We start from the raw sequence: 25,780 nt of genomic DNA, 5'->3' as shown, positions 1-25,780 counted from the left end.
ATTTATACAAAGGAACATTTATAAAAGGAAGGAACAAATACATACACTGACACACACGCACAAACAATCAACTATGTTGAAGGCAAGTAAATGTATCACACACTACAGACAAATAAATCAATATTTGACATTATGCCAAGATCTTACCAAGAGCTATTTCTTTGATGGGGACGTGCACTCAATCAGCAAGGGCTGACTTCATGTCATCAAATAAAACATAGGCGCATCAGTCAGCTGGTCCTGTGTAGCTATAGCACCAATGTACCCCGAACTCCGAGCTCCAACTTGGTAAGTGAAGTAGCTATCTAGTATCGACAGTTCTGTCAGACACTGGAATAAAAGGCAGAGAATGCGCTCTTGCCTTGTAGTTTATATTACCATATATGCTTCCCTGGTTAATTCGTTCCCTCCCACCCCGCCACTTCGGGATACCTCTCCAACCTCTTTCCTCAAAGAGCAAAACAATACACGTTGGCTATGACATTTGCACAAATTTTTCGGATAAAATGTCCACGTCACGTCTCAGCTGCCCGGTTGACAGCTCTCTCCTCCCGCGGCGTTGCTCAGGAACTCTGTGGAGTTACGTGTGACATACTCAGACACCACTCAACATACTCAGACACCACTCAAGGTCCCCCCGTGTACCTTGGTACTGCAATATTGTCACACCTAACACTCTGCTACACTTTGTTCGTAGTAGACTTTCCTCGTCTTATTAATCGTTGTCTCGAACGAGTAGTACTTCAAAACCCAGTTGTTTTTCTATGTAGCTAGCTAGGGCGTTCAAAACAGTTCCGTGATATGCATACTGCTCTACTCGAACACACTAATATATTCAAAGCATGTTCTAAAATTATCAAAAGGTTATACATTTCTTTATACAGGAAACTGATATATTTGTCCACTTTGCTACCTATAATAAAATAGCAAAAAACACAGGAAGTAGCTACGTCCACACTCCACTATTTTCATTGTTATATCTCTGCAAGGTTGCCAGGCAAGCTGACATTTCTAAAACAATGATTGTCAAAACCCACCATAAAGTCCTGAAAACTAGCCAAAAAACGTTTTCAACGCAAAAGAGATGTTGCCATATGCATACAATAAACCCTTTTGCCATAACGTTATCGAGACATTTAAGAAGGAATATCATAGTAACTTGTAATGACTTTCGAAGCAAAATTCGGTTTTCCTCAAAATAATAATTATTGCCAGCTATGACAAGGTGCAATAAAATAATTTGAATATGTTGCAAGAGAAAAGATCATTTGACCTTATTAAACTCACGAGATCATTTCCCATCAATGGATGTAAATGTAACTTGTTTGACTGCTATTATTAAGCATAGCTAACTAAGGGCTGTTCCTAAGCATGATGCAACGGCGAGTCTTGGACACAGCCAACGACTTCAACTATATATCCCATTTCAATATTATATTCCAAACGATCTTTTTTTAAATTAATTTAAAACAACTTTTGATCACCGTTTGCATTATTCAAATAATATTTAGTGCAATTGTAAATAATGGATTGTACGGAAAAGGAACAGCAAAGAAAGAACAAGGTGAGTTAAAAAGAGGAGGGGGAGGGCAATTACCCCGATACTTAAAAAAAAAAATCCGTTTTTGAAAAATAACATTTCATGAAATAACTAAAAAAGTGTAAACTCTAGCCATTTTTTCCCCTTTATAGTTTATTTGCCTAAGCATGACTTTCATCCACATACCATACTATAAACCGCCCATTTGCGAGAGATGACTTGTCATTTCAATAGGCATAGGCTACAGACTAAAATCTGGGTTTATGATTGTAATTACATTTTGCCATGGTTTGCTTAGATAAAGGCAGGTAGCCTATAGCCGCTGATAGGCCTACATCTCATTTCAGATTGTCTACAGTAGCCTAGACAAGATGTAGGCAATATGGAAACTAAACAATTTAGCAGCTTGCTTAGTTAAAATTAACAAACTCATTAAATCAACATGAATAGGTAGGTGATTTAGAGGTAAGAAATGCGTGTGTTTCCCAATAGCCTGCTGTAATAAGCTACGAAGGATGGGGTCATCATTTTAATCACTGAATTAAATATTAATAATATGTACAGTAGCAGTCAAAAGTTTGAACACACACCTTTTTCTTTATTTCTACGATTTTCTACATTGTAGAATAATAGTGAAGACATCAAAACTATGAAATAACGAGCTTCATGAGGTATTCACCTGGAATGCATTTCAATTAACACGTGTGCCTTGTTAAAAGTTAATTTGTGGAATTTCTTTCCTTCTTGATGCGTTTGAGCCAATCAGTTGTGTTGTGACAAGGTAGGGGTGGTATACAGAAGATAGCCCTATTTGGTAAAAGACCAAGTCCATATTATGGCAAGAACAGCTCAAATAAGCAAAGAGAAACAACAGTCCATCATTACTTTAAGACATGAAGGTCAGTCAATTCGGAAAATGTCTTCAAGTGCAGTCGCAAAAACCATCAAGCACTTTGATGAAACTGGCTCTCATGAGGACCGTCACAGGAATGGAAGACCCAGAGTTACGTCTGCTGCAGAGGATAAGTTCCTTAGAGTTAACTGAACCTCAGATTACAGCCCAAATAAATGCTTCACAGAGTTCAAGTAACAGACACATCTCAACATCAACTGTTCAGAGGAGACTGTGTGAATCAGGCCTTCATGGTCGAATTGCTGCAAAGAAACCACTACTAAAGGTCACCAATAATAAGAAGAGACTTGCTTGGACCAAGAAAAACGAGCAATGGAAATTAGTCCCGTGGAAATCTGTCCTTTGGTCTGATGAGTCCAAATTTGAGATTTCTAGTTCCAACCGCCGTCTTTGTGAGACGCAGAGCAGGTGAAAGAATGATCTCTGCATGTGTGGTTCCCACCTTGAAGCATGGAGGAGAAGGTGTGATGGTATAGGGGTACTTTGCTGGTGACACTGTCTGTGATTTATTTAGAATTCAAGGCACACTTAACCAGCATGGCTACCACAGCATATTGTAGCGATACGCCATCCCATCTGGTTTGCTCTTAGTGGGACTATAATTTGTTTTTCAACAGGACAATGACCCAAACCCCACCTCCAGGCTGTGTAAGGGCTATTTGACCAGGAGGGAGAGCAATGGAGTACTGCACCAAGAGTGTGAAAAGCTGTCATCAAGGCAAGGGGTGGCTACTTTGAAGAATCTAAAATCTATATGATTCCATTCCATTCCACATCTAAAATCTACATGATCACATATGTGTTATTTCATAGTTTTTATGTCTTTTTTTGGTTACTACATGATTCCATATGCGTTATTTCATAGATTTGATGTCTTCACTATTATTCTACAATGTAGAAAATAGTAGAAATAAAGAAAAACCCTTGAATGAATATGTGTCCTAACTTTTGACTGGTACTGTATATGAACTGAATATGTTTATTTTTAGCCTAATCTTACTACTGTTACCATCAATCTAATGCGTTCTAACAACTAATGGGGAATTTTGATAGCGCTTTGATGACTTCTAATTTAATTTACTAAACATGTTCATTAATAATTGCATAACAACACATGTTTACAACAACAATAAACTGAAGTTATAGGCTATTTATTAAATTGTTTTGCCAGCTCCAGGTAGGCTACACAAGGGCACATTTATTTGCAATAACCATTTTTTATTGTTTTGGTGGCATCACATTCCGTGATGTTTTTGGTAGTTAAGGTTTATCCAATCGCTGTGACTCCCGAACGGACTCGGGAGAGGCGAAGGTCGAGAGCTATGCGTCCTCTGAAACAAGACCCCGCCTATGACCAGTGATATCATCACTTCAAAATATTTATTGTATCAAATGGTAGCCTAAAGTAGACTACAATGGCATATCAATTAATAGACTACTTGATGGCCAAGAGGCAAATGTATCATTCTCCACATTTAATGTCAGTTTCATATAGTACTTTTCTTCATAAAAGAACCACGCTCATTTCACATTTCCACTCAGGCAGCCCCCGAGACACAATAACTGAGCATACGTAAAACACTTCCCTTGATAACGTTTTCTTTTAGCAAAGTTAACCACCTCCGTGCGAATTAATGTAACCACCTCCGACTGATTTTTTAGAGAAATGCCATGGCGGCCGCGGTGAAATTTAGAATTAGCTGAATAACCCGCAAACCACGACCAATACATTTTCAACGCGACATCGTTTTAAAAGTATCCCAATTTACTAGAAAACGATGTACATGGCAACCCTGTGTCTGTGCTACAGCTCTACGTCACCGTTCGATCATAAGTGGAACGCCGCCACCTTGCGCAACCACAAACTGTTGTCTACGACCGCCATCTCCCGGATTTATACCATACGTTCATGCATAAACAATTGGTTCCGTTCAATGTTGTACGGTTGACTACTAGATGGTGCAAAAGAGCCATCCTTTTTATTCTGACACGCTTGCTCGCACACAAACCCCATGACAAGCAGCCGGGTTCAAGAGAAATAAACCAGCCCGTTTCCAGCCTAGTGGCTCAGCTGTTAACACGGGTCAAAGTTATCCCGGAATAAGGACAGCACGCATGTGCCGTCAACCCGGATGTAGAATTTGTACGATACGCTTCCCATATTTGATTATTTTATGTGACATTGTTGCTAACTGTGTCAAAAATAGAACACGTAGTCCTTTTGTGGCACGCTTGAACCGGTCTAGACCGGGATAGACAGAAGTGTCGCGTGAACTGTCACAGCTGACAGCAGTGGTAGGTCTACTGAAGCTTGGCAGTACTGTAAGCATAACAAACCTTGGTTTTGAGGCTGTAGGCTCCGATTTTGTTATTACTTTAGTTGAATGCTTCATAATACGATTTAAATCATTTTAGCCTACAAATCATGTATTAGCTAATTCAGGTTAGGCCTAAATAATCGGGAATAGGATAGCCTGTACTAGCAGGTTTATTAGCCTTCAGCCAAACTCGGGCTAATGCTTGGCTATCACTACTTTGATTGGAGAGAAAAAAAAACAGAGTTTTGTTTTGATTTCCATAGAAAATATAACTCAGAAGACCTGTCATCTGTCAAAGTGGCGTCTAGAATGGATTTCCGCGGTAGAAAGTATGAGCGGGGCAGCAACTGGTCCGACCCAGAGGTGGCCGAACTCCTCCAGCTGTGGTCAGATGAGTCGGTCCAACTCGAGCTGGAAAGTTGCCTCCGAAATCAACATGTATTTAACCGAATAGCGGACGTCCTGCGGGAGAACGGTATCTATCGCACTGGCGACCAGTGCAGGGAGAAGATAAAAAAGATGAAGCTGGAGTACCGCCGCATTAAGGACAACCACAGGATGATACGCGGCGGGAGGTCGTGGAAGTTTTATGACGTTATGGACCGGGTCTTAACGAACCGACCGGCCATATCCTACTCCTCATTGGGCGGTGCCGTTATAGCCCACCAAGTCCTCCAGAGCCCGCCTAGTGGGGCAGACGCATACATCCATGGTCTGCCAGGTGGTGCCTTTGGTTCCACTGCTTCGGGCGGGTTCTTGTTTGGTCATCCGCCCAGGCTGGGGGAGCTGCTTGAGATCAAATGTGAGCATGCAGAGTCCGAGGACGGATTGCTGAACTCCGATGCTGCGCCCCCAGAGCTACTGTACCATACCGGGTCTGGAGATGAGCATGACACTGATGGGAAGTCTGCCGGGCTGGACCAAGAGGATCAGATCGAGATGGCGAGAGGAGAGCGCACGACGAGCGCGCGATTCTCTCCTTCAGGTTGGCAAAAAATGCCTCTTGCCCTGTATCATTTTGTATTCATTCGGTACTTTTATTAAAAGTGAGGGTATGAGTTGCAACTATTATGTTGTAGTCCCAACACTTGGTACACTGTATCATTGCGCAATTCGAACTGAACTTTGTCCTTGCAAAAACACACTACATGATTACACTTTGATTTGTGCACATATCAATTAATCAATCAATCAATTTATTTATAAAGTCCTTCTTACATCAGCTGATGTCACAAAGTTTCTGTACAGAAACCCAGCCTAAAACCCCAAACAGCAAGCAATGCAGGTGTAGAAGCACGGTGTCTAGGAAAAACTCCCTAGAAAGGCCGGAACCTAGGAAGAAACCTAGAGAGGGAACCAGGCTATGAGGGGTGGCCAGTACTCTTCTGGCTGTGCCGGGTGGAGATTATAACAGAACATGGCCAAGATGTTCAAATGTTCATAGATGACCAGCAGGGTCAGATAATCATACACTCCTCTGCCTATGTATTTATTTGTACAGTGAAGATGAGTACATTTGGCCCTATATTCCAGCATTTTGGATTTGAGATCAAATGTTTTCTATGAGGCAACAGTACAGAATGTCACCTTTTATTTGAGGGTATTTTCATACCAATGGAGGCTCCTCAGAGGAGGTCCTCCCATCCACCTCAGTAAATAAAAAAGAAAATGAAAAAGTGCAACATGAAAAAAATTCTCCTTTTTAGATAAAACAAAAGGTAGACTAGTGGTTAGAGCGTTGGGCCAGTAACTGGAAGGTTGCTGGATCGAATGCCCGAGCTGACACAGTAGTAATCTGTTGTTCTGCACCTGAGCAAGGTATTTAACCCACTGTTTCCGGGGTGCCGATGACGTGGATTATTACACCCTAGATCAGCTAGATGCAGTCAAGAGTGTTGAAGGCGGTATTGTCTCCTTGACTACTCAAATTTTTCTCTCGACCTGTGCACCTACGTTGTAAACTTTCGTTCATAGGCTAGGTTGTAGCAACCTCATGATGGGTATAGGGAAAATTTGAGTATCATGTAGTAGCCTAAACCTATCGATGTTACATTAAGCTGGTTGAATAGAATATGAATGAAAGTCATCTAATATGCTATAATAGAAATAAGGCCATGCTCATGAAAAAAATTAGCGTCCTCCATCACCTTAAACGGCACCGACTGCCACTGCTTCATACATATCTGTTTTACCGTTTAGAAGTAAAATCACTTTATGTATGTAGTCCCCTCATTTGAATATATATATTTTTCTTCATAAGTGTTCGGACATATTCACTTATAGTGTATTAAAGTTGTCAAAAGTTTAGTATCTGGTCCCATTATTCTTCGCAATCAATGACTATATCAAGCTTGTGACTGCATTTGCAGTTTTGTATCTTTTGCCCAATAGGAACTGAATGGGTGAATAATATATTTGTGTAATTTTGGACCCATTTTTATTGTAAATAAGAATAGAAGATGTCTCTGAACACTTCTACATTAATGTGGATGCTACCATGATGATGTATAATCGTAAATGAATTGTGAATAATAATGATGAGTGAGAAAGTTAGAGACACAAAGATCATGCTAACCTCTCACCATGAGGCTACAATAACAGGGGAGGTTAGCATGTTTTAGGAGTTATGATCTTTGTTCCTCTGTAACTTTCTCACTCATCATTATTCAGGATTCCTTCATGATTATCCAATATAAATAAAAGTGACTCCAAAATGACAAGAGTCCCAAGCTTGAAGAGTCCCAAGCTTGAAGAGTCCCAAGCTTGAAGAGTCCCAAGGAATATGGGACCACATACTAAACTTTGGACTACTTTAATACACATGTAACTGAATTTGTCTAGATACTTATGACACCTTCACATTTCTAAACTGAAATAGATATGTATGAAAATACCCTCAAATAAAAGGTGACATTCTGTACTGTTGACTCATGAGACATTTGATCCCAAATCCCAAATATTGTAGTTCAGAGACAAATTAAAGTGTTAGCTTCACTGTCTAAATAAATACGTAGGGGAGTGTACGTGTAAGTATGGATTTAATAAGCAAAATGCGTTTTTGTGATCTATTATCCCTTCTTCCCTCTTCTCTCCTCTCTCTCTTTCCGTCTTCAGGTTTCAGTGATCAGAACCAGGCGGGGTCCTCAGGCACAGGGGCCTCCATTGCTGGTCCTGATGGCCGGGACACAGGGAACCAGCGTGACCCAGAGGGTTCCCGACCTGCAGCCCCTGTGAGGCAGAGGAAGCGTCGGCGTGCAGGTAGAGGGGCTGGTGGGGGAGGAGGGGGTGGATGTGGGGGCCGGGGGCCCCTGGACGAGGCCCTGGTCAGCTTCCTAAGCTGGCAGCGGTCTGCCGAGGAGCGGCTCATCTCCCTGGAGGAGGCACGGCTGGAGAGGGAGGCGCAGGCGGAGGAGAGGCGGGAGCAGAAGGAGGAGAGGAGGGCGGAGCAGGAGCGACAGCATGAGCTCCGTCTGTTCAGCATGTTCACTGGGGCCCTGGCCGCTGTTAGACAGACTGCCCCTACTGCTCCACCGTTTGCTCCTACTTTCTCTACTGACTCAACTGTACCCTCTGCCACTTCTGGACACACCGCTATACTTAACGCCCTATCTGCCCCAGCTACTTCGTCTGTCCCATTTGGCTGTCCTGCCCCAACTACAGAACCACCACCACCATCCATCCCAGCCCATTGCCCCACTAAACCTGAGAGCATACTGGCCACACTAAGTGGTGCAGAGACCCCTGGCCACAGTGTGTACCTGTCTCGCCGTGGCAACTCCATTAGACAGCACCAGGGCATTCTACAGGAGGGCTACACCCAGTACCACGCTGACAAATACCAGCACACTGACAACCCCAATGTGAGTCTCCAACACTGCTGCTGCTCCGCATGTTGAGAACAGTCGTTCCAGACCTGTGTGTGGTGTCATACCACTTGTCATGTCACTTTGTGGCAAATGTTTCTGTAAAAAGTGCTAGACAAATAACTATTGATAGATTGACTGAAAGATAGATTGATAGATTTTGATGTCTCATCTCCAGGGCATCATCAACATGGGCACCAGTGAGAACAAGCTGTGCTATGATCTGCTGCACAAACGGGTGAGAGAGGGGGAAGAAACAGGAGGAAATAGGGGAGGCAGAGTGGTTCATGTGGTTGCTCCACATTGCTGATCACTGACTTTGTCAATCAGAATGATACATTATTTATAGCTAGTGATGTGTCTGTTGGAGAATGTGGTTCTGTACTTACTGTAACTATATTGCATTACACTCCAATGGAATGTAACCATTCTCTCTCCGTCCATAAATCAAAACCCTTTTTGTGCCCCTGCCTCCCTGCCACAGATGACCCAGCCTGACATGCTTCATATCGACCCAGCCTTGCTGCAGTATCCTGACTGGAAAGGCCACCGCTTGTAAGCAATTACCTTGTATGAGGACTTCATATGTCATGTGGAAAAGGATGGTTATGGTACATGTATTCGTTAGAGATAATTGAAGTTCAATTCAATAACATTTTTATTACATACAAGAAAGATGTTGATTACAGCAGCGATACAGATAAGGATGATGAGGATGTTAATAATGATGGTGATGATATCCCCTCTTTAGTCTGAGAGAAGAGGTGTCCAGGTTCCTGTCCCACTACTGTGGTTCGCCCAGGCCACTGAGAGCAGACAATGTGAGTGAAGTGAGCTCGCCTCAGCCCTTAGTAGTACTGTATAATGGCTCTAGTCTAGTGTATAATCCTGGCCATTAGGGAATAAGGCTGTGATTGCTGGATTCATCTATGGGTGTGAATAGTTAAATTATGAAGAATGTTTTTACTCATAAAGCTAGAGTTTTATTTGTGTGTGTGTGTGTGTGTTCAGGTTGTGGTGATGAATGGCTGTGGCTCCCTCTTCTCATCCATAGCCGCAGTGCTTTGTGACCCGGAAGGTTAGTTCAACTCCGTAGACTCAAGAAGTATGTCCAGTCGTTTCACCTATGTCTCACATATTATAGTTTTAAATATCATCCATGCCTTGTCAAACTGTGTAAGAGATGGTGTTTATCGATTTCAGTGGTTGAATTTAATGTAATATTGTGAGGTTTATCCTGACAATGTGTCTGTGTGTGTGTTAGATGCAATCCTCATTCCAACTCCATTCTATGGAGTGATCACTGAGGATGTGCATCTGTACAGCGGTGTTCGGCTCTTCCATGTTCATCTCGACTGTGAGGTAGGTCTCCTTTCTTAACATAATACACCCTATACCATAATATCACCCTGTGTTGTATTGTTGTAAATGTTATTTGATGGCTCCATTTTCTAGGCAATATATTTTCTAAAGTGCTTTTTTTGTGTGCTTTTAGCCTAGTGGCAGTGGCAGTCGGCCGTTCCACCTCACTGTGGACAAACTGGAGGAAGCTATGAGGAAGGCGATTAGCGAGGTTGACCCCCCTAAAAAAACAGAATAGTTATCCATTGATAAAACGAAGATACAGGTACTTGAATGTTTCATTGGTGTAACTGTCCCTTGGTGTGGCCCTGTCTGTCAGGGGTTGAATGTGCGGGCCGTAGTCCTGGTGAACCCCCACAACCCCCTGGCTGATGTCTACTCCCCTCAAGAGATGACTGGCTTTCTGGAGTTTGCCAAGAGGTGAGTTTTGCCCTCATATCATATTTCCATATTGTGCAATATTTTTTCCCCTCTTGCGCATATAACGCTGAGTATTATGACTGTAGTTGTATTTTAAAGTGCAGCTAAGGGCTGAGGATTCTCCCAGAACCATTGGTTGTAGTCTGTGGTTCACTCAGCATTAGCACCCTCTACAGACCTCCCTATGCACTGAGCTGCACTGAGCTGTAGTAACCATAAACCAGCCCGTTTGTACAATGCGCTGCTCCCTCCGGCTGCCTACTGATAGAGGCCTTTTACTGCCTGCTTGTATTGCCTTTATATTAAAGAACAGTATACATCATAAAACGGTGCAATAGAAATTCATGATAAATGATTGATCTTTTCCTGTCTGTTCTCTCCATTCCTTCCCCCTGCCTAAGGCATAAGTTGCACGCCATTGTAGATGAGGTGTATATGCTGACAGTGTTTGAAGACACAGTAACCTTCCACAGCGTCCTCAGCATGGACAGGTATGATGCACACACGCACACAAACTCTGCCTATTAAATGTACACTACCTTTCAAAAGTTTGGGGTCACTTAGAAATGTCCTTGTTTTTGAAAGAAAAGCACTATTTTTGTCCATTAAAATAACATCAAATTGATCAGAAATACAGTGTAGTCATTGTTAAGGTTGTAAATTACTATTTTAGCTGGAAACAGATTTCTAATGGAATATCTACATAGGCCTACATAGGCGTACAGAGGCCCATTATCAGCAACCATCACTCCTGTGTTCCAATGGCATGTTGTGCTAGCTAATCCAAGTTTATCATTTTAAAAGCCTAATTGATCATTAGAAAACCCATTTGCAATTATGTTAGCACAGCGAAAACTATTGTTCTGATTAAAGAAGAAATAATAATGATTTACTTTATATTTCTAAGTACATTAACAATGGTGTGCTTACAGCCTGCCGGACCCCCAGAGAACACATGTGATGTGGGGGATGAGCAAGGTAAGAGTTTAAAGTGTTTGTATGTGTTTGTATGGACATGTTGTTGTGGGAACTATCTGGGGGTTATGTGTTCATCATGTTAGATTGTCCCCTGTCTCCTGTGTGTTGTCCCTGTGCAGGACTTTGCGATGGCAGGAATGCGTGTGGGCACTGTGTACTCTGATAACAGGGACTTGGTGGAAGCTCTGGATAAACTGGGGATGTTCCATGGTGTCCCTGGTCCCATACAGCACCAGATGGCAATCCTGCTCCAGGACAAAGGTACACACACACACACTAGATTAGAGGACGTACCATCCAAGTAGGGAGTTCAATCTACCTGTGTTCTACTCTGTAGATTGGATCAATGGGAAGTTTCTTCCAGAGAACAGGCTGAGAATGCAGGCAGCTCACAGGTACATGACAGGGGAGCTACAGAGCCTGGGAGTCCCCTACCTCCACCGACCTGCTGGCTTCTATATCTGGGCTGACCTCAGGAAGGTAAGAATACTGAAACAGGTTGGGGTTTACTGCATGGTGTGGAGCTGCTGTTTTAGTTCTTCCTGACATGGTTCCTCCTCTCTCTCTCTTTATTTCTCTCTCTTTCTTCCTTTCTCTCTCTCTTGGTCAGTACCTGTATGAGCCGTCATTTGTGGAGGAACTGTCCCTGTGGAGGTGTTTCCTCAGACACAAGGTGGTGCTGAGCTGTGGCCAAGCCTTCCATTGCTCCACTCCCGGCTGGTTCCGCATTGTCTTCACCGACCGACAGCAACACCTTACGCTCGGTACATTCAGATGCTTTTCTCTTCTCATGATAGCGGGGGAGGAAAACAGATGTAGGGAGATGTTAATATTTTTTCCTCCTCCCTTTTCACCCTCTTCTCTCTTCTATCCTGTTTTCCTCTAATTCCCATCTCTTCATCTCAGTATGTGAAGTCATACAATGACATGAAAACTAAATCAAAGAGATGGTGTTATATGTGGTTGTTGTAGGCATGCAGAGGATCAGGAGGGCCTTGGAGGAGATAGATGGGGCCACATCCACCCTGGACACGGGCACAACCAACGAGGCCACAGAGGAGAAAGGGACAGAGAAGACAACAAAGGGGGACACAACAGACACACACAAACCTCTTGCTGTTAAGTCAACATCCTTGTCCAAGAACAGATCATCAGAAGAGCCAGAGGAGAAGGATAATAACATCCCTGATGCCATACCATTGGTCAGTGAAGATTTTATCTTGCTTGACTGCCAGACGTCCCACCCCGCAGAAAGTCTGGACTCCCTGATTGGTGCCCTGAGGCAACAGATTCACACCTCTGATTGGCTTGAGAAGAACACTCCGGAACTGTCTGCTGGGGAGGACCCAGAGCTTCTGGATGTGTTCAAAGACCTGCTGGACAGAGCCAGAAAGTAGAGGAGAGGAGGGGATGGAGAGGAAAGGAGGGGATGGAGAGGAGAGGATGGCGGGGATGGAGAGGAAAGGAGGGGATGGAGAGGAAAGGAGGGGATGGAGAGGAAAGGAGGGGATGGAGAGGAGAGGATGGCGGGGATGGAGAGGAGAGGATGGCGGGGATGGAGAGGAAAGGAGGGGATGGAGAGGAAAGGAGGGGATGGAGAGGAAAGGAGGGGATGGAGAGGAGAGGATGGAGAGGAAGGGATAGAGAGGAGAGGGGAGGTGGAAGGAAAGGACAGGAGGCAAGAAAGGACATCAGTCAGGATAGGCGACAAAGGTTTCCCAGTTTGTCCACATCAGAATGTCTTAATTTTTTGTTGTTATGAGAGCTGTTCTTCATTATTTCAGCCAGAAGTCAGTGTATCAGGCTGTGCTGTAATCTCTGCAGTTCTGTTCATTGAATGCCAATGTTGACTCAAACGAATATACAGAGTTAAGTTTAAGTCTCTGTCAAATACATTTTATACTTTAGTTATAACTCGTTTTCTTGTTGTACTTTTGTTCTGTAATCCATTTTAATGATTAACCTTGAATATGGCTATATGTTTATGACGTGGTCATCTATAGTACCATTCATGAGCTTTTAAGACAGTTGTTGTTCATACTGTATACATATGTACAGTAAATGGTTCTGAATATTTCACCAAGTCTTAATGTTGATAAATTGGTCAACGTTCAATAAAAGCCTTATTTTTACCACTTGTGCAGAAGTACCGTATGTGGTTTTCCAAATTAATTCTAGTGAAAGCCTAAATACTGTAGACTACATTTTTTAGTTGGTAAATCAAGGAAGTGAAACTCACATGAAATAGTTTTGAAACCCAAATTATTGAAGTATAATGTTGCCTGTTTTTGTTACTGTAGATATTCCAAGGACACAACATAATCTGTTTTTGCCTGCCTTTTGATACATAGTAATTGACCAGTAAAAGTTGCATAGGCTGTTGTTGACAGTTTGGCTCTGGGCTGGTGGGGTTTTTCCAAGATGACCCTGCTCTGGCTGGGGGCTAGAAAAGGAAGCTGGATGTCTTAATTTATGTGGGGGTACCCAGTGTGTGTGAGAGAGTGCAGTTTCCTTTCCTGAGTACACACACACACACACACACACACACACACACACACACACACACACACACACACACACACACACACGTGAGGGAACAGGGACAAGCTTTAAAAATGTCCTCACCCTTCAAAACAGATATAAATGCAGTAAAGAAAAGAGGAAGTTGTTTGACTATTGTCCTTTCACTACCACGGTGGATATGGTAGAGGGAGAGAGAGCTGTTTTCACTTTCCACACGGCATGAGCCTTTGTGTCACAGCCAAGAGATGCCAAGGGAACTCAAACACTGAGTGGGGGGTTTCCACTGTAGTGGGGAGGCGGAGAGCAACACAGGAAAATATTTAGTGTCATTTTCCACCACTATGTGTGTGTTCCTGACTGGTACACTGGTAGTGTGAGTCACTGTATCTGAGTGGTTGATGGCAGTGAACTCATTGTACAGTAGTCCATCACGCATCTGACCTGCTCCTGCTCTCCTCATGCTGGGAAGATTTATACAAAGCTTCATCGCACACTCTAATTCAGCATTCAGGAGTCCACAGTTCAGACAGAGTTCAACATAACAAGATTGTCTGATCCTCTGTATCAACAAAACTAAACTAAAGGTAAGATGAAAATGTACTATACAATCTGTCTGGTGCTAATGTCATGTAGCTGATTCACTCTACATTGCTCTGTTGATTTATGGCGCCAATTGAATTTCTCTTTTATATACCTTTTAAACTTTGAACTGTTACTGATAAGGATGAACGTTTTTTTCAACAGATTGATACTGTAGTAGATTTACCTGTGAATGCTCCACCCTCTGTCTTGCCACATCACCCCTTCTCTCCCCCTCTCCCTGCTCTCCTCCCGTCTCCCTGTCTCATTCTCTTTTCTCTCAGCCCTCTCAGTCTGTCAGTATGAAGGTGTTAGAGGTGGGAGACTCAGTGAGTCAGTTCAGGTTGGCTGAGTCATGTGTGGGGCTGGCAGGGTGTCTGTGCGTGGCCTACTCTGTTTGGACCCCTCGCTGGCTCAATGACCAGGGACTGTGGTCTATAGGCAACAACAGCACCAACACAGAGAGTGATGGTGACCAGACTGGGGACATCATCTTTAACGGTGAGTCAAGAAGCTACATTGACCATCAGCATCAACTTTCGCTCTGTTTGACTCAGAATGAGAAATGTTTATTACCCCTGTGTACGCAGGGTGTATTAAAGTCAGTGACATGTTTATACAATTTCATTTATAATGTTTTAAATTAATCACGGTAATACCATCTGTTTAGAAACATTTATTTTACCTTTATTTTACCAGGTTATTCTTATTGAGATAAAAATCAGAGACCTGGTTGCTAATTCAAAGTGTGTGGTTGCACCTAATGGATTGCTAAAGGTAGCAGACGTACAAGGAGTGGCTTAACTGTGAGTGTTGTTGAACATTTTAGTTACACTTAAGGTTGGCTGCCTGCCTTTGGCACTGTGGAGTTTTCCCTCAGAATCCCAGTAATGTGAACAGGTATGAACTTGCTCCTGAACCAATCATTCACATTCTCAGAGAACAGGAGGAGAGGGAGATGGGAGGGTCACGTTAAACTTTTAGGGCTGAAGAGGGTGTACAACAGGTAATATACACATCCCAAATTCCTCCACCAGTGCTGGGGCAAAGGAAAAACTGATGTTAAAGATAGAAAAGCTTGCATACAGTACATGCTGCTCCCCTGCTATATTCCTGCACCCATTAAATGTATATTAACGGCAGTGACGTATGCTGTGTGGAGGCTTTTCTTCTATTGATGAACTTTTAGGGCCTGACAGGTTTGTTAGGTTCGCTGTTCAGTGTGGTTTTGAGGCAGCAAGGGTATCTGATTAAATCAATGGCCTCTCACTGTTGTTCTCTGTTTAGTATGACATCAAAGATGGACAATGTTAGAATGATAGATCAGCAGTTAATTTGACAATACATGCCATTGTGTATTGTCATTGTATTGACGTTGACAATGGCCCTTGTATTCGTCTCCGTTTGGAATCATTATTGGGATCTTGAAGAGTTTTTCAGAAGTGACATAGCCGGCTGTTATTGCTCTCTCTTCTATGTTGGACTTGAATATAGCCTGCAGATGTAGACAGGTTTAGACATGAACTCTAGTTCACTGCTGAGAGGAAGAAGAGTTCAACGTACACATAACTGAGAAACACTGTCCGAAGCAGAAATTATTACAAGTCACTGTAAAATCATGTGTCACTGTTTACATATTATAACCACTGTGTGTGTGTGTGTGTCTTCAGCCCTGGAGGCAGAGCAAGTGTTTGGGGTGCTGTCATTCCTCATGGCTGTGAATTCAGGGGCTCTGTGCCTCGTGTTCGCCCTCTGCTGGACATCCCAGACAGCGCGCTCTTACTCCAACACCCGCTCCCTCCTCATGGCAGGCCAGGCCCTCTACCCCACCGTCTTGCTGCTCCTCACTCTGGGACCCACAGGTCAGTATGGGTCCAGGGCGCAGGCCTGAAAGGAAGAAAGGGTGCATGTGTAAAGTATTGGAACAGGGGCTTTTAAATCCATTTTTACCAAATTTCCACCAGCATGTCAAATGTGCAACCATAGAGAAAAAAACTCTAGACTACCTTTACTCCACACACAGAGACATGTACAATGCTTTCCCTCGCCCTCCATTTGTAAATCTGACCATAATTCTATCCTCCTGATTCCTGCTTACAAGCAAAAATTGAAGCAGGAATCACCAGTGACTCGGCCTATAAAAAAGTGGTCAGATGAAGCAGATGCTAAGCTACAGGACTGTTTTGCTAGCACAGACTGGAATATGTTCCGGGATTCTTCCGATGGCACTGAGGAGTACACCACATCAGTCACTGGCTTCATCAATAAGTGCATCGATGACATCGTCCCCACAGTGACTGTAGGTACATACCCCAACCAAAAGCCATGGATTACAGGCAACATCCGCACTGAGCTAAAGAGTAGAGCTGCCACTTACCAGGAGTGGGACTCTAACCCGGAAGCTTAGAAGAAATCCTGCTATGCCCTCCAACGAACCATCAAACAAGCAATGCTTCAATACAGGAATGAGATCGAATCGTACTACACCGGCACCGACGCTCGTCGGATGTGGCAGGGCTTGCAAACTATTACAGACTACAAAGGGAAGCACAGCCAAGAGCTGCCCAGTGACACGAGCCTAGCAGATGAGCTAAATTACTTCTATGGTCGCTTCGAGGCAAGTAGCACTGAAACATGCATGAGGGCATCAGTTGTTCCGGACGACTGAGTGATCACGTACTCCGCAGCCGATGTGAGTAAGACATTTAAACAGGTCAACATTCACAAGGCCGCAGGGCCTGACGGATTACCAGGACATGTACTCCGAGCATGCGCTGACCAACTGGCAAGTGTCTTCACTGACATTTTCAACCTTTCCCTGTCTGAGTCTGTAATACCAACTTGTTTCAAGCAGACCACCATAGTCCCTGTGCCCAAGAACACTAAGGTAACTTGCCTAAATGACTAACGACCCGTAGCACTCACGTCTGTAGCCAAGAAGTGCTTTGAAAGGTTGGTCATGGCTCACATCAACACCATTATCCCAGAAACCGTAGACCCACCCCAATTTGCATACCACCCTAACAGATCCACAGATGATGCAATCTCTATTGTACTCCACACTGTCCTTTCCCACCTGGACAAAAGGAGCATCTATATGAGAATGCTATTCATTGACGACAGCTCAGAGTTCAACACCATAGTGCCCTCAAAGCTCATCACTAAGCTAAGGACCCTGGGACTAAGCACCTCCCTCTGCAACTGGATCCTGGACTTCTTGATGGGCCGCCCCCAGGTGGTAAGGGTAGGGAACAACACATCCGCTACGCTGATCCTCAACACGTAGGCCCCTCAGGGGTGCTTGCTTAGTCCCCTCCTGTACTCCCTGTTCACTCATGACTGCACGGCCAGGCACAACTCCAACACCATCATTAAGTTTGCCGATGACACAACAGTGGGTGGCCTGATCACAGACAATGATGAGACAGCCTATAGGGAGGAGGTCAGAGACCTGGCCATGCGGTGCTAGGACAACAACCTCTCCCTCAATTCTCATCGACGGGCTGTAGTGAAGCAGTTTGAGAGCTTCAAGTTCCTTGATGTCCACGTCATCAACAAACTAACATGGTCCATGCACATCAAGACTGTCATGAAGAGGGCACGACAAAACCTATTCCCCCTCAGGAGACTGAAAAGATTTGGCATGGGTCCTCAGATCCTCAAAAGGTTCTACAGCTGCATCATTGAGAGCATCTTGACTGGTTGCATCACAGCCTGGTATGGCAACTGCTCAGCCCCCGACCGCAAGGCGCTACAGAGGGTAGAGCGTACAGCCCAGTACATCACTGGGGCCAAGCTTCCTTCCATCAGGGACCTCTATACCAGGCGGTGTCAGAGGACGGCCCTAAAAATGGTAAATGACTCCAGCCACCTTAGTCATAGACTGTTCTCTCTGCTACCGCATGGCAAGCAGTACAGGAGTGCCAAGTCTAGGTCCAAGAGGCTTCTAAACAGCTTCTATCCCCAAACCTCAATTATCTCGACTAACGGGTTTCCCCGCACATTGACTCTGTACCGGTACCCCCTGTATATAACTTAGCTATTGTTCTTTTCCTGCTGTTCTTTAATTGTTACTTTTATTTCTTATTCTTATTTATTTTATATATATATATATATATATATATATATACACTGCTCAAAAAAATAAAAGGAACACTTAAACAACACAATGTAACTCCAATTCAATCACACTTCTGTGAAATCAAACTGTCCACTTAGGAAGCAACACTGATTGACAATAAATATCACATGCTGTTGTGCAAATGGAATAGACAACAGGTGGAAATTATAGGCAATTAGCAAGACACCCCCAATAAAGGAGTGGTTCTGCAGGTGGTGACAACGTACCACTTCTCAGTCCCTATGCTTCCTGATATTTTGGTCACTTTTGAATGCTGGCAGTGCTTTCACTCTAGTGGTAGCATGAGACGGAGTCTACAACTCACACAAGTGGCTCAGGTAGTGCAGCTCATCCAGGGTGGCACATCAATGTGAGCTGTGGCAAGAAGGTTTGCTGTGTCTGTCAGCGTAGTGTCCAGAGCATGGAGGTGCTACCAGGAGACAGGCCAGTACATCAGGAGATGTGGAGGAGGCCGTAGGAAGGCAACAACCCAGCAGCAGGACCGCTACCTCCGCCTTTGTGCAAGGAGGAGCAGGAGGAGCACTGCCAGAGCCCTGCAAAATGACCTCCAGCAGGCCACAAATGTGCATGTGTCTGCTCAAATGGTCAGAAACAGACTCCATGAGGGTGGTATGAGGGCCCGACGTCCAAAGGTGGGGGACATTTGGCATTTGCCAGAAAACACCAAGATTGGCAAATTCGCCACTGGCGCCCTGTGCTCTACACAGATGAAAGCAGGTTCACACTGAGCACGTGACAGACGTGACAGAGTCTGGAGATGCCGTGGAGAACGTTCTGCTGCCTGCAACATCCTCCAGCATGACCGGTTTGGCGATGGGTCAGTCATGGTGTGGGGTGGCATTTCTTTGGGGGGCCACACAGCCCTCCATGTGCTCGCCAGAGGTAGCCTGACTGCCATTAGGTACCGAGATGAGATCCTCAGACCCCTTGTGAGACCATATGCTGGTGCGGTTGGCCCTGGGTTCCTCCTAATGCAAGACAATGCTAGACCTCATGTGGCTGGAGTGTGTCAGCAGTTCCTGCAAGAGGAAGGCATTGATGCTATGGACTGGCCCGCCCGTTCCCCAGACCTGAATCCAATTGCGCACATCTGGGACATCATGTCTTACTCCATCCACCAACGCCACGTTGCACCACAGACTGTCCAGGAGTTGGCGGATGCTTTAGTCCAGGTCTGGGAGGAGATCCCTCAGGAGACCATCCGCCACCTCATCAGGAGCATGCCCAGGTGTTGTAGGGAGGTTATACAGGCACGTGGAGGCCACACACACTACTGAGCCTCATTTTGACTTGTTTTAAGGACATTACATCAAAGTTGGATCAGCCTGTAGTGTGGTTTTCCACTTTAATTTGAGTGTGACTCCAAATCCAAACCTCCATGTGTTGATAAATTTGATTTCCATTGATAATTTTTGTGTGATTTTGTTGTCAGCACATTCAACTATGTAAAGAAAAAAGTATTTAATTTGAATATTTCATTCATTCAGATCTAGGATGTATTGTTTTAGTGTTCCCTTTATTTTTTTGAGCAGTGTATATATATTTTAACGGCATTGTTGGTTAGGGCTTGTAAGTAAGCATTTCACTATAAGGTCTACACCTGTTGTATTCGGCGCATTGATTTGACATCCTGCAAGTATCTATCTATGTTGCTTCATACAATACAAAACATGTTTTCAGAGAAGATTTCCCTTCCCTGTCACTGCTTATGTTAATCTAGTTTCTCCTCTGCTCACTCCTATTTTATGTTGGAGGAGCTTTTGTCGAGTGTTTCCACACAAGTATATTAGTGAAGATGGATTGCCTGTGTATTGCCTTCAGTAAACACTCAGATTCCTCTGTCTAGACTCCTTAGACTCCTATCTACTGATGATGACTTGACTAACTCCGCTCTTCTCTTCCTTCTCTGTCTCTCTCTAGGATTCTTCTTCCTCCTCAGCTGGTCCCTCTTCACCTACCAGCACCGGGTGGAGATCAGCGAGGACTTCACATGCCTGGGCTCCTCCTTTTGGCTGGGTACCCTGGGCTGGGCCCTGCTATTGGTTGCTCTGCCTGTGGTCTTCCTGGTGGAGCAGTGTGTGGTCCCGGACATCCTGCCAGATCTCATGAAGGCTGCCGATGGGTGGCGGGGCGCCTCCCAGGTACCGTACGCCCAGCGCTCGTTCATCGTGAGTCACCAGCGTTGTCATGAAGACCAGAGTGATGAAGACATTGCGAGAGGGCTGAGGAGGTACATGTCTGTACCCTGAGAGGAGGAATAGAGAGGACACAGGACAGTGATGGAGTATTAGTGTAACCTTCTTCAGGCTCAGAGACTGAGCTGACTGCAGAATGGGACTGGACTGGACTGGGCACACAGCTGATAGGGGTCCATGTTCACACTAGCAGTTCACCAGGGAGAGGAGCTTCTAGTCTGTGTCTGTATCAGAGATTTCTCCACTGTAGGAGAATGTTTACAGACGCACTCTGAGAATATGTAATATTAAACTAATCAAATCAAATTTCATTGGTTGTGCACACATATTTTGCAGGTGTTATCGCAGATGCAGCGAAATGCTTATGTTTCTAGCTCAAACAGTGCAGTAATACCTAACAAAACAAAATACACAAACCCAAAAAATAGCAGAACGAGCAATGTCAGAGTCTGGAATATATATACCTTTCAAAAGTTTGGGGTCACATAGAAATGTCCTTGTTTTTGAAAAGCACATTGTTTGTCCAATTGCACATTTCCATTAGCACATTTTTTGTCCATTGAAATAACATCAAATTGATCAGAAATAGAGTGTAGATATTGCTAATGTTGTAAATGACTATTGTAGCTGGAAACAGCTGATTTTTAATGGAATATCTACATAGGCGTTCAGAGGCCTATTATCAGCAACTATCACTCCTGTGTTCCAATGGCACGTTGTGTTAGCTAATCCAAGTTTATAATTTTATAGGGCTATTTGGTCATTAGAAAACCCTTTTGCAATTATGCTAGCACAGCTGAAAACTATTGTTCTGATTAAAGAAGCAATAAAACTGGCCTTCTTTAGACTAAATGAGTATCTGGAGCATCAGCATTTGTGGGATCGATTACAGGCTCAAAGTGGCCAGAAACAAAGAACTTTCTTCTGAAACGTGTCAGTCTATTCTTGTTCTGAGAAATGAAGGCTATTCCATGTGAGAAATTGCCAAGAAACTGAAGATCTCGTACAACGCTATGTACTACTCCCTTCACAGAAGAGCGCAAACTGGCTCTAACCAGAATAGAAAGAGGAGTGGGAGGCCGCAGTGCACAACTGAACAAGAAGACAAGTACATTAAAATTATATACTTGGATTAGCTAACACAACGTGCCATTGGAACACAGGAGTGATGGTTGCTGATAATGGGCCTCTGTACGCCAATGTAGATATTCCATAAAAACCAGCCGTTTCCAGCTAAAATTGCCATTTACAACATTAACAATATCTACACTGTATTTCTGATCAATTTGATGTTATTTTAATGGACAAAAATGTGATTTTCTTTAAAAAACAAGAACATTTTTATGCCCAATCTTTTGAACGGTAGTGTATATATACACAAATATAATGGTATGTGTATAGACAGTATATGAATAGAAAAGTTGTTTACAGGAGTAGATATATAGGATAAGCCTTGAATAGAATACAGTATATACATATAAAGTAGTTAAAACAGTATGTAAACATTATTAAAGTCACCAAAAGTGTCAATGCTGAGATAAAGGGTTCTTGTCAAGCAAGGAACAATTTGTAGTTGTTTGTTGCCAAGCACACTTTCAGTAAGATTTTCTGTGTAGTAAAGGAAATGTTTATGTTACAATAGCAGCCTCATGTGGTGAGTATGACCAAGGTTTGATGTTGAAAAAGCTATTTTTGATACAGCTTGGCAGCAGTGTTCTGTTCGCAAGTATTCAACATTAATTAGTGGAAAGTCACACATTTTGGTTGTTTGTGTACAAAGTGGGATCTCTACTTGTTGAATTTAGATGAAAGTGATACATACATTTACAGTTTAACAGTTTAACTGATACTTCTAAGACAGTCCTATGTGAATGTGCATTTTCTCAGCAAGCTTGATACTCATCACCACTATAAAGTGACTGATATCACAAAGTTTTTGCAATGGGACTGTGATATTATTGATATTGTACCTTTAAAACACAGATGAATAAACTGCTGCTTTTATTTACTCAGCCCTGTTAACCAGTATCTCTACCAGGCTCCAGATGTCTTCCTGGCATCACCAGAGAACAGTGCCATAGCACACTCCAGTCCAACAGAAAGCCTTATTATTATTATGCCCCTCTTCCCCTATGAGCAGTAGAACCATCACATACAGCAGTACAGTTGAATCATGTCAGCCATCTACTCAGCACTGCCAAGCTACTGTCTACCAGTCTCTCTCACAGCCCTTCTTAGTTCTCTCAGTCTTCTCTCTTCTCTTACTTCCCCAACAGGAGAGGAGAGAGTGGGCTGCCTGCCTGCCATCATGCCACATGTTTACGTTCTGATCCTTGTTAAAGTAGGGGAGAATTAACAGGCTCTGGCTTTGTTAATTGGCCGCTAATCAGGTGTTGCTCTAATTAAAAGGCAGTTCCGCCCTGTTGGTGCCTGCTAATGAGTGTGTTATTAAATCCACCAAGGATTTGGGTCTCTTTTTCAATTTATCAACAGGGTAGAGATTAATTTGTGTTGGAATGAGAGTGGAATGTCATTGAAGGTTGTCTTGCTAGAGAGTGTGTGCTAGAGAGTGTGATCAAGATCAAGTGCGCTCTTTCTCTCTACATAGACAACAAACATGCAGTGTGGTGCTGTGTTGTCGGTGTGTTGTGACATATTTTGTCTTGTGATTTTGTGGTGCTGTGTTGTGGCGTGTGTAGTGTCGGTTTGTTATGTGTTGTGTGTTGTTGGGTCTTGTATAGTGTTGTTGTGTGTGTGGTCCCCTCAGCTGCACTGAATGTTAGGATATTGATGATGTGAATACCTCCCTTGTGCTGTATTGCTCTTCAAGAGTTCAGGTTTCCACTTTTTGACATTGTGTATATATGGAGATGTGACCCTTCCCTGGCCTCTTAATTTAAGTAGAGCAGGGCCCTTCATAACTCTAACTCTACCTACATGTACATTTTACCTCAACTAACCGGTGCCCCAGCACATTGACTCTACCGGTACCCCCCTTGTTTCTAGTCTCGCTAATGTTATTTTACTGCTGCTCTTTAATTACTTGTTACTTTTATTTCTTATCCATATTTTTTTGAACTGCATTGTTGGTTCGGGGCTCGTAAGTAAAGCATTTCACTGTATTCGGCGCACATGACTAATACGATTTTATTTTATTTGATCAGCCACAGCTGAGGCTCTCTGCCTGGCCCTTTGAGACCTTTGGGCAAGGCCATGTGGTAACGGAGTGACACTCCCACTATAGAAATATGCAGATATTTTTTTATAATGAAGGCCAAATCTTAATGCTATACATGTATCTAAAGGTATTTGTTAGTCCTTTAGTGCAATACTAATAAGTAATTGTTCAAATATACTGTATCTGTCTTGCAAAAAAACTATTAGTGGTGGGTGATAGTCACAGCTGCCCAGAAACAAAACAAATCATCTTACTTTAAATAATTTGTATGCATTTTATGACTCCCATATGGTCCATGATATATAGAACATTTTGTATCAGGAAATTGTCCTAAAAATACATATCCACAGACAATTGTATTGCAATATGCTATTTTGCACTCCGTTACCATGTATCTCTGTTACATGTCTTTCAATTATTTGTATTTTCATGATGAAATATTATATCAAATGATACCAAAATTTGTGCTGATATAGTCAACTAAGTATTTCATTAGATGATATGTTACATTAATGGATTATCACAAAAAAACAGAACGTTATGTAGGTGTGCATATAGCCCCCCTGAAAAAAAGATGTTAACTGGCTGTGACTCAATTACCAAGCACTAGTTTGAGATGTTTTGCTTGAAAGATATATTTGAACAATTACTTGTTAGTATTGCATAAAAACACTAACCTACATACCTACATAGGATTAAGACTTGGCCCTGACTGTAAGAAAATACATGGCAGTTTTTATAGTGGGAGTGTGACTCCTTTATCGTGTGACTTTGCCCCTCTATATAACCCGTATACAGTAGCACTTAACCCCTCTACTACTTACTTCCTCTACCCACTTCACCTTCCTCTCACCCCAACCTGAGAGATAGAGACAGAAACATCGAGGGTAAGAGAGAGACAGAGTCTGATGGAGCAAGAGAAAGAGCAATGGACAAAGGAGAAAGAGAGTAATATAGAAAAAAATAATAGCTTAGGATGAAGGGAAAGGGAGAGAGAGGACGAGAAGGTGGTTTAGTGTTGTTTGCCAACTTGGCCTTTTGGTGGTGCTAGTGTAACGTGTTATATTTTTGTTGTCATTTGATGAGTAATGAAATGACGGAAGATGGACTCATATGATGTGTCCGTGTGTGACTGAGTGCACACACGTTTGCGGGTGCCTTGATATATTACAGACAAACCCTGAAAAACCCTGATGAAGTATCCAGAACAATATTTCTGAATATTTAGTAGGAGCCAGGATGCGGCGGTTGATTTAATAAGTCAGCTGTTATTCAGCTCCGTCTCCCTCTTGGAGGATGATAAATTATGAAATAAAGCAGCAACTCAGTGTTCTCTGCAGTTGTATTTTTCTGTGGTTTCTATAATTCATTGTGCATATTTGTAACTTCTCTGACAGTTAAATGCTGTTATGTTAGAGCAGAGACACTGAGGGGAAATACAGAAATACAAGACAGCAGGGGATAAACAGAGGTGGAAATTATGAGATGTTGGAGAGGCAGAGAGGGAGTGAGGATTTGAGAAGTCAGAAGATGGTTTAACGTTTCTTCATTGTAGTCTACCAAATGTTTGAATTGTGTTGTGTCACAGACCTGTCATGATAAAATGCCCATCAGAATTCCCTCCCTCCCACTCTCTCTGCCTCCCCTGTCTCTTTAACTCTCTTTCTCCGCTATAATGTAATAGTTATGTTCCCTCTATTATGGGATCTCTACCTTCAATTCCATTGCATTTTACATTTTAGTCATTCAATATAAATGGTCAGTCTACAG

The 25,780-nt window shown here is 43.2% G+C and overlaps 3 protein-coding genes across 6 annotated transcripts in view; 2 read left to right on the top strand and 1 right to left on the bottom strand.

The window, feature by feature from the left end:
- LOC109867753 (furin-like) overlaps window positions 1-965 on the bottom strand; it is a 179,527-nt gene extending 178,562 nt beyond the window's left edge. For both annotated transcript variants that reach the window (XM_031802119.1, XM_020457030.2), the window contains exon 1: window positions 148-965. The gene's annotated coding sequence lies outside the window, so the exon portion shown is untranslated. The remainder of the gene's footprint in view (window positions 1-147) is intronic.
- Window positions 966-4,500: 3,535 nt separating this feature from the next.
- accs (1-aminocyclopropane-1-carboxylate synthase homolog (Arabidopsis)(non-functional)) lies at window positions 4,501-13,527 on the top strand. 3 transcript variants are annotated; one of them, XM_031802118.1, is made up of 16 exons: window positions 4,501-4,748; window positions 5,035-5,756; window positions 7,886-8,631; window positions 8,813-8,872; window positions 9,119-9,189; window positions 9,386-9,455; window positions 9,646-9,712; window positions 9,899-9,996; window positions 10,130-10,207; window positions 10,316-10,416; window positions 10,818-10,907; window positions 11,349-11,394; window positions 11,514-11,655; window positions 11,732-11,874; window positions 12,005-12,158; window positions 12,367-13,527. In XM_031802118.1, exons 2-16 carry the CDS (start codon window positions 5,081-5,083, stop codon window positions 12,789-12,791), a joined length of 2,967 nt encoding a protein of 988 aa, XP_031657978.1. In that variant the 5' UTR covers window positions 4,501-4,748; window positions 5,035-5,080; the 3' UTR covers window positions 12,792-13,527. The 3 variants fall into 3 exon arrangements, with proteins under 3 accessions (XP_031657978.1, XP_031657977.1, XP_020312298.2); XM_031802117.1 differs by having other exon boundaries at window positions 4,501-4,775; XM_020456709.2 differs by having other exon boundaries at window positions 4,501-5,756.
- A 677-nt stretch (window positions 13,528-14,204) lies between these two features.
- Window positions 14,205-22,844, top strand: LOC109867563 (uncharacterized). Its single transcript, XM_020456783.2, has 4 exons — window positions 14,205-14,501; window positions 14,781-14,997; window positions 16,167-16,358; window positions 20,558-22,844. The coding sequence occupies exons 2-4, from the start codon at window positions 14,799-14,801 to the stop codon at window positions 20,884-20,886; spliced, it is 720 nt and encodes a 239-aa protein (XP_020312372.1). The 5' UTR covers window positions 14,205-14,501; window positions 14,781-14,798; the 3' UTR covers window positions 20,887-22,844.
- Window positions 22,845-25,780: the final 2,936 nt, after the last annotated feature.

Source organism: Oncorhynchus kisutch, linkage group LG22, assembly GCF_002021735.2.
Source record: "Oncorhynchus kisutch isolate 150728-3 linkage group LG22, Okis_V2, whole genome shotgun sequence".
NCBI classification, from domain to species: domain Eukaryota; kingdom Metazoa; phylum Chordata; class Actinopteri; order Salmoniformes; family Salmonidae; genus Oncorhynchus; species Oncorhynchus kisutch.
The sequence above is the reverse complement of the archived record's forward strand: the minus strand, read 5'-3'. Positions and strand labels throughout refer to the sequence as shown.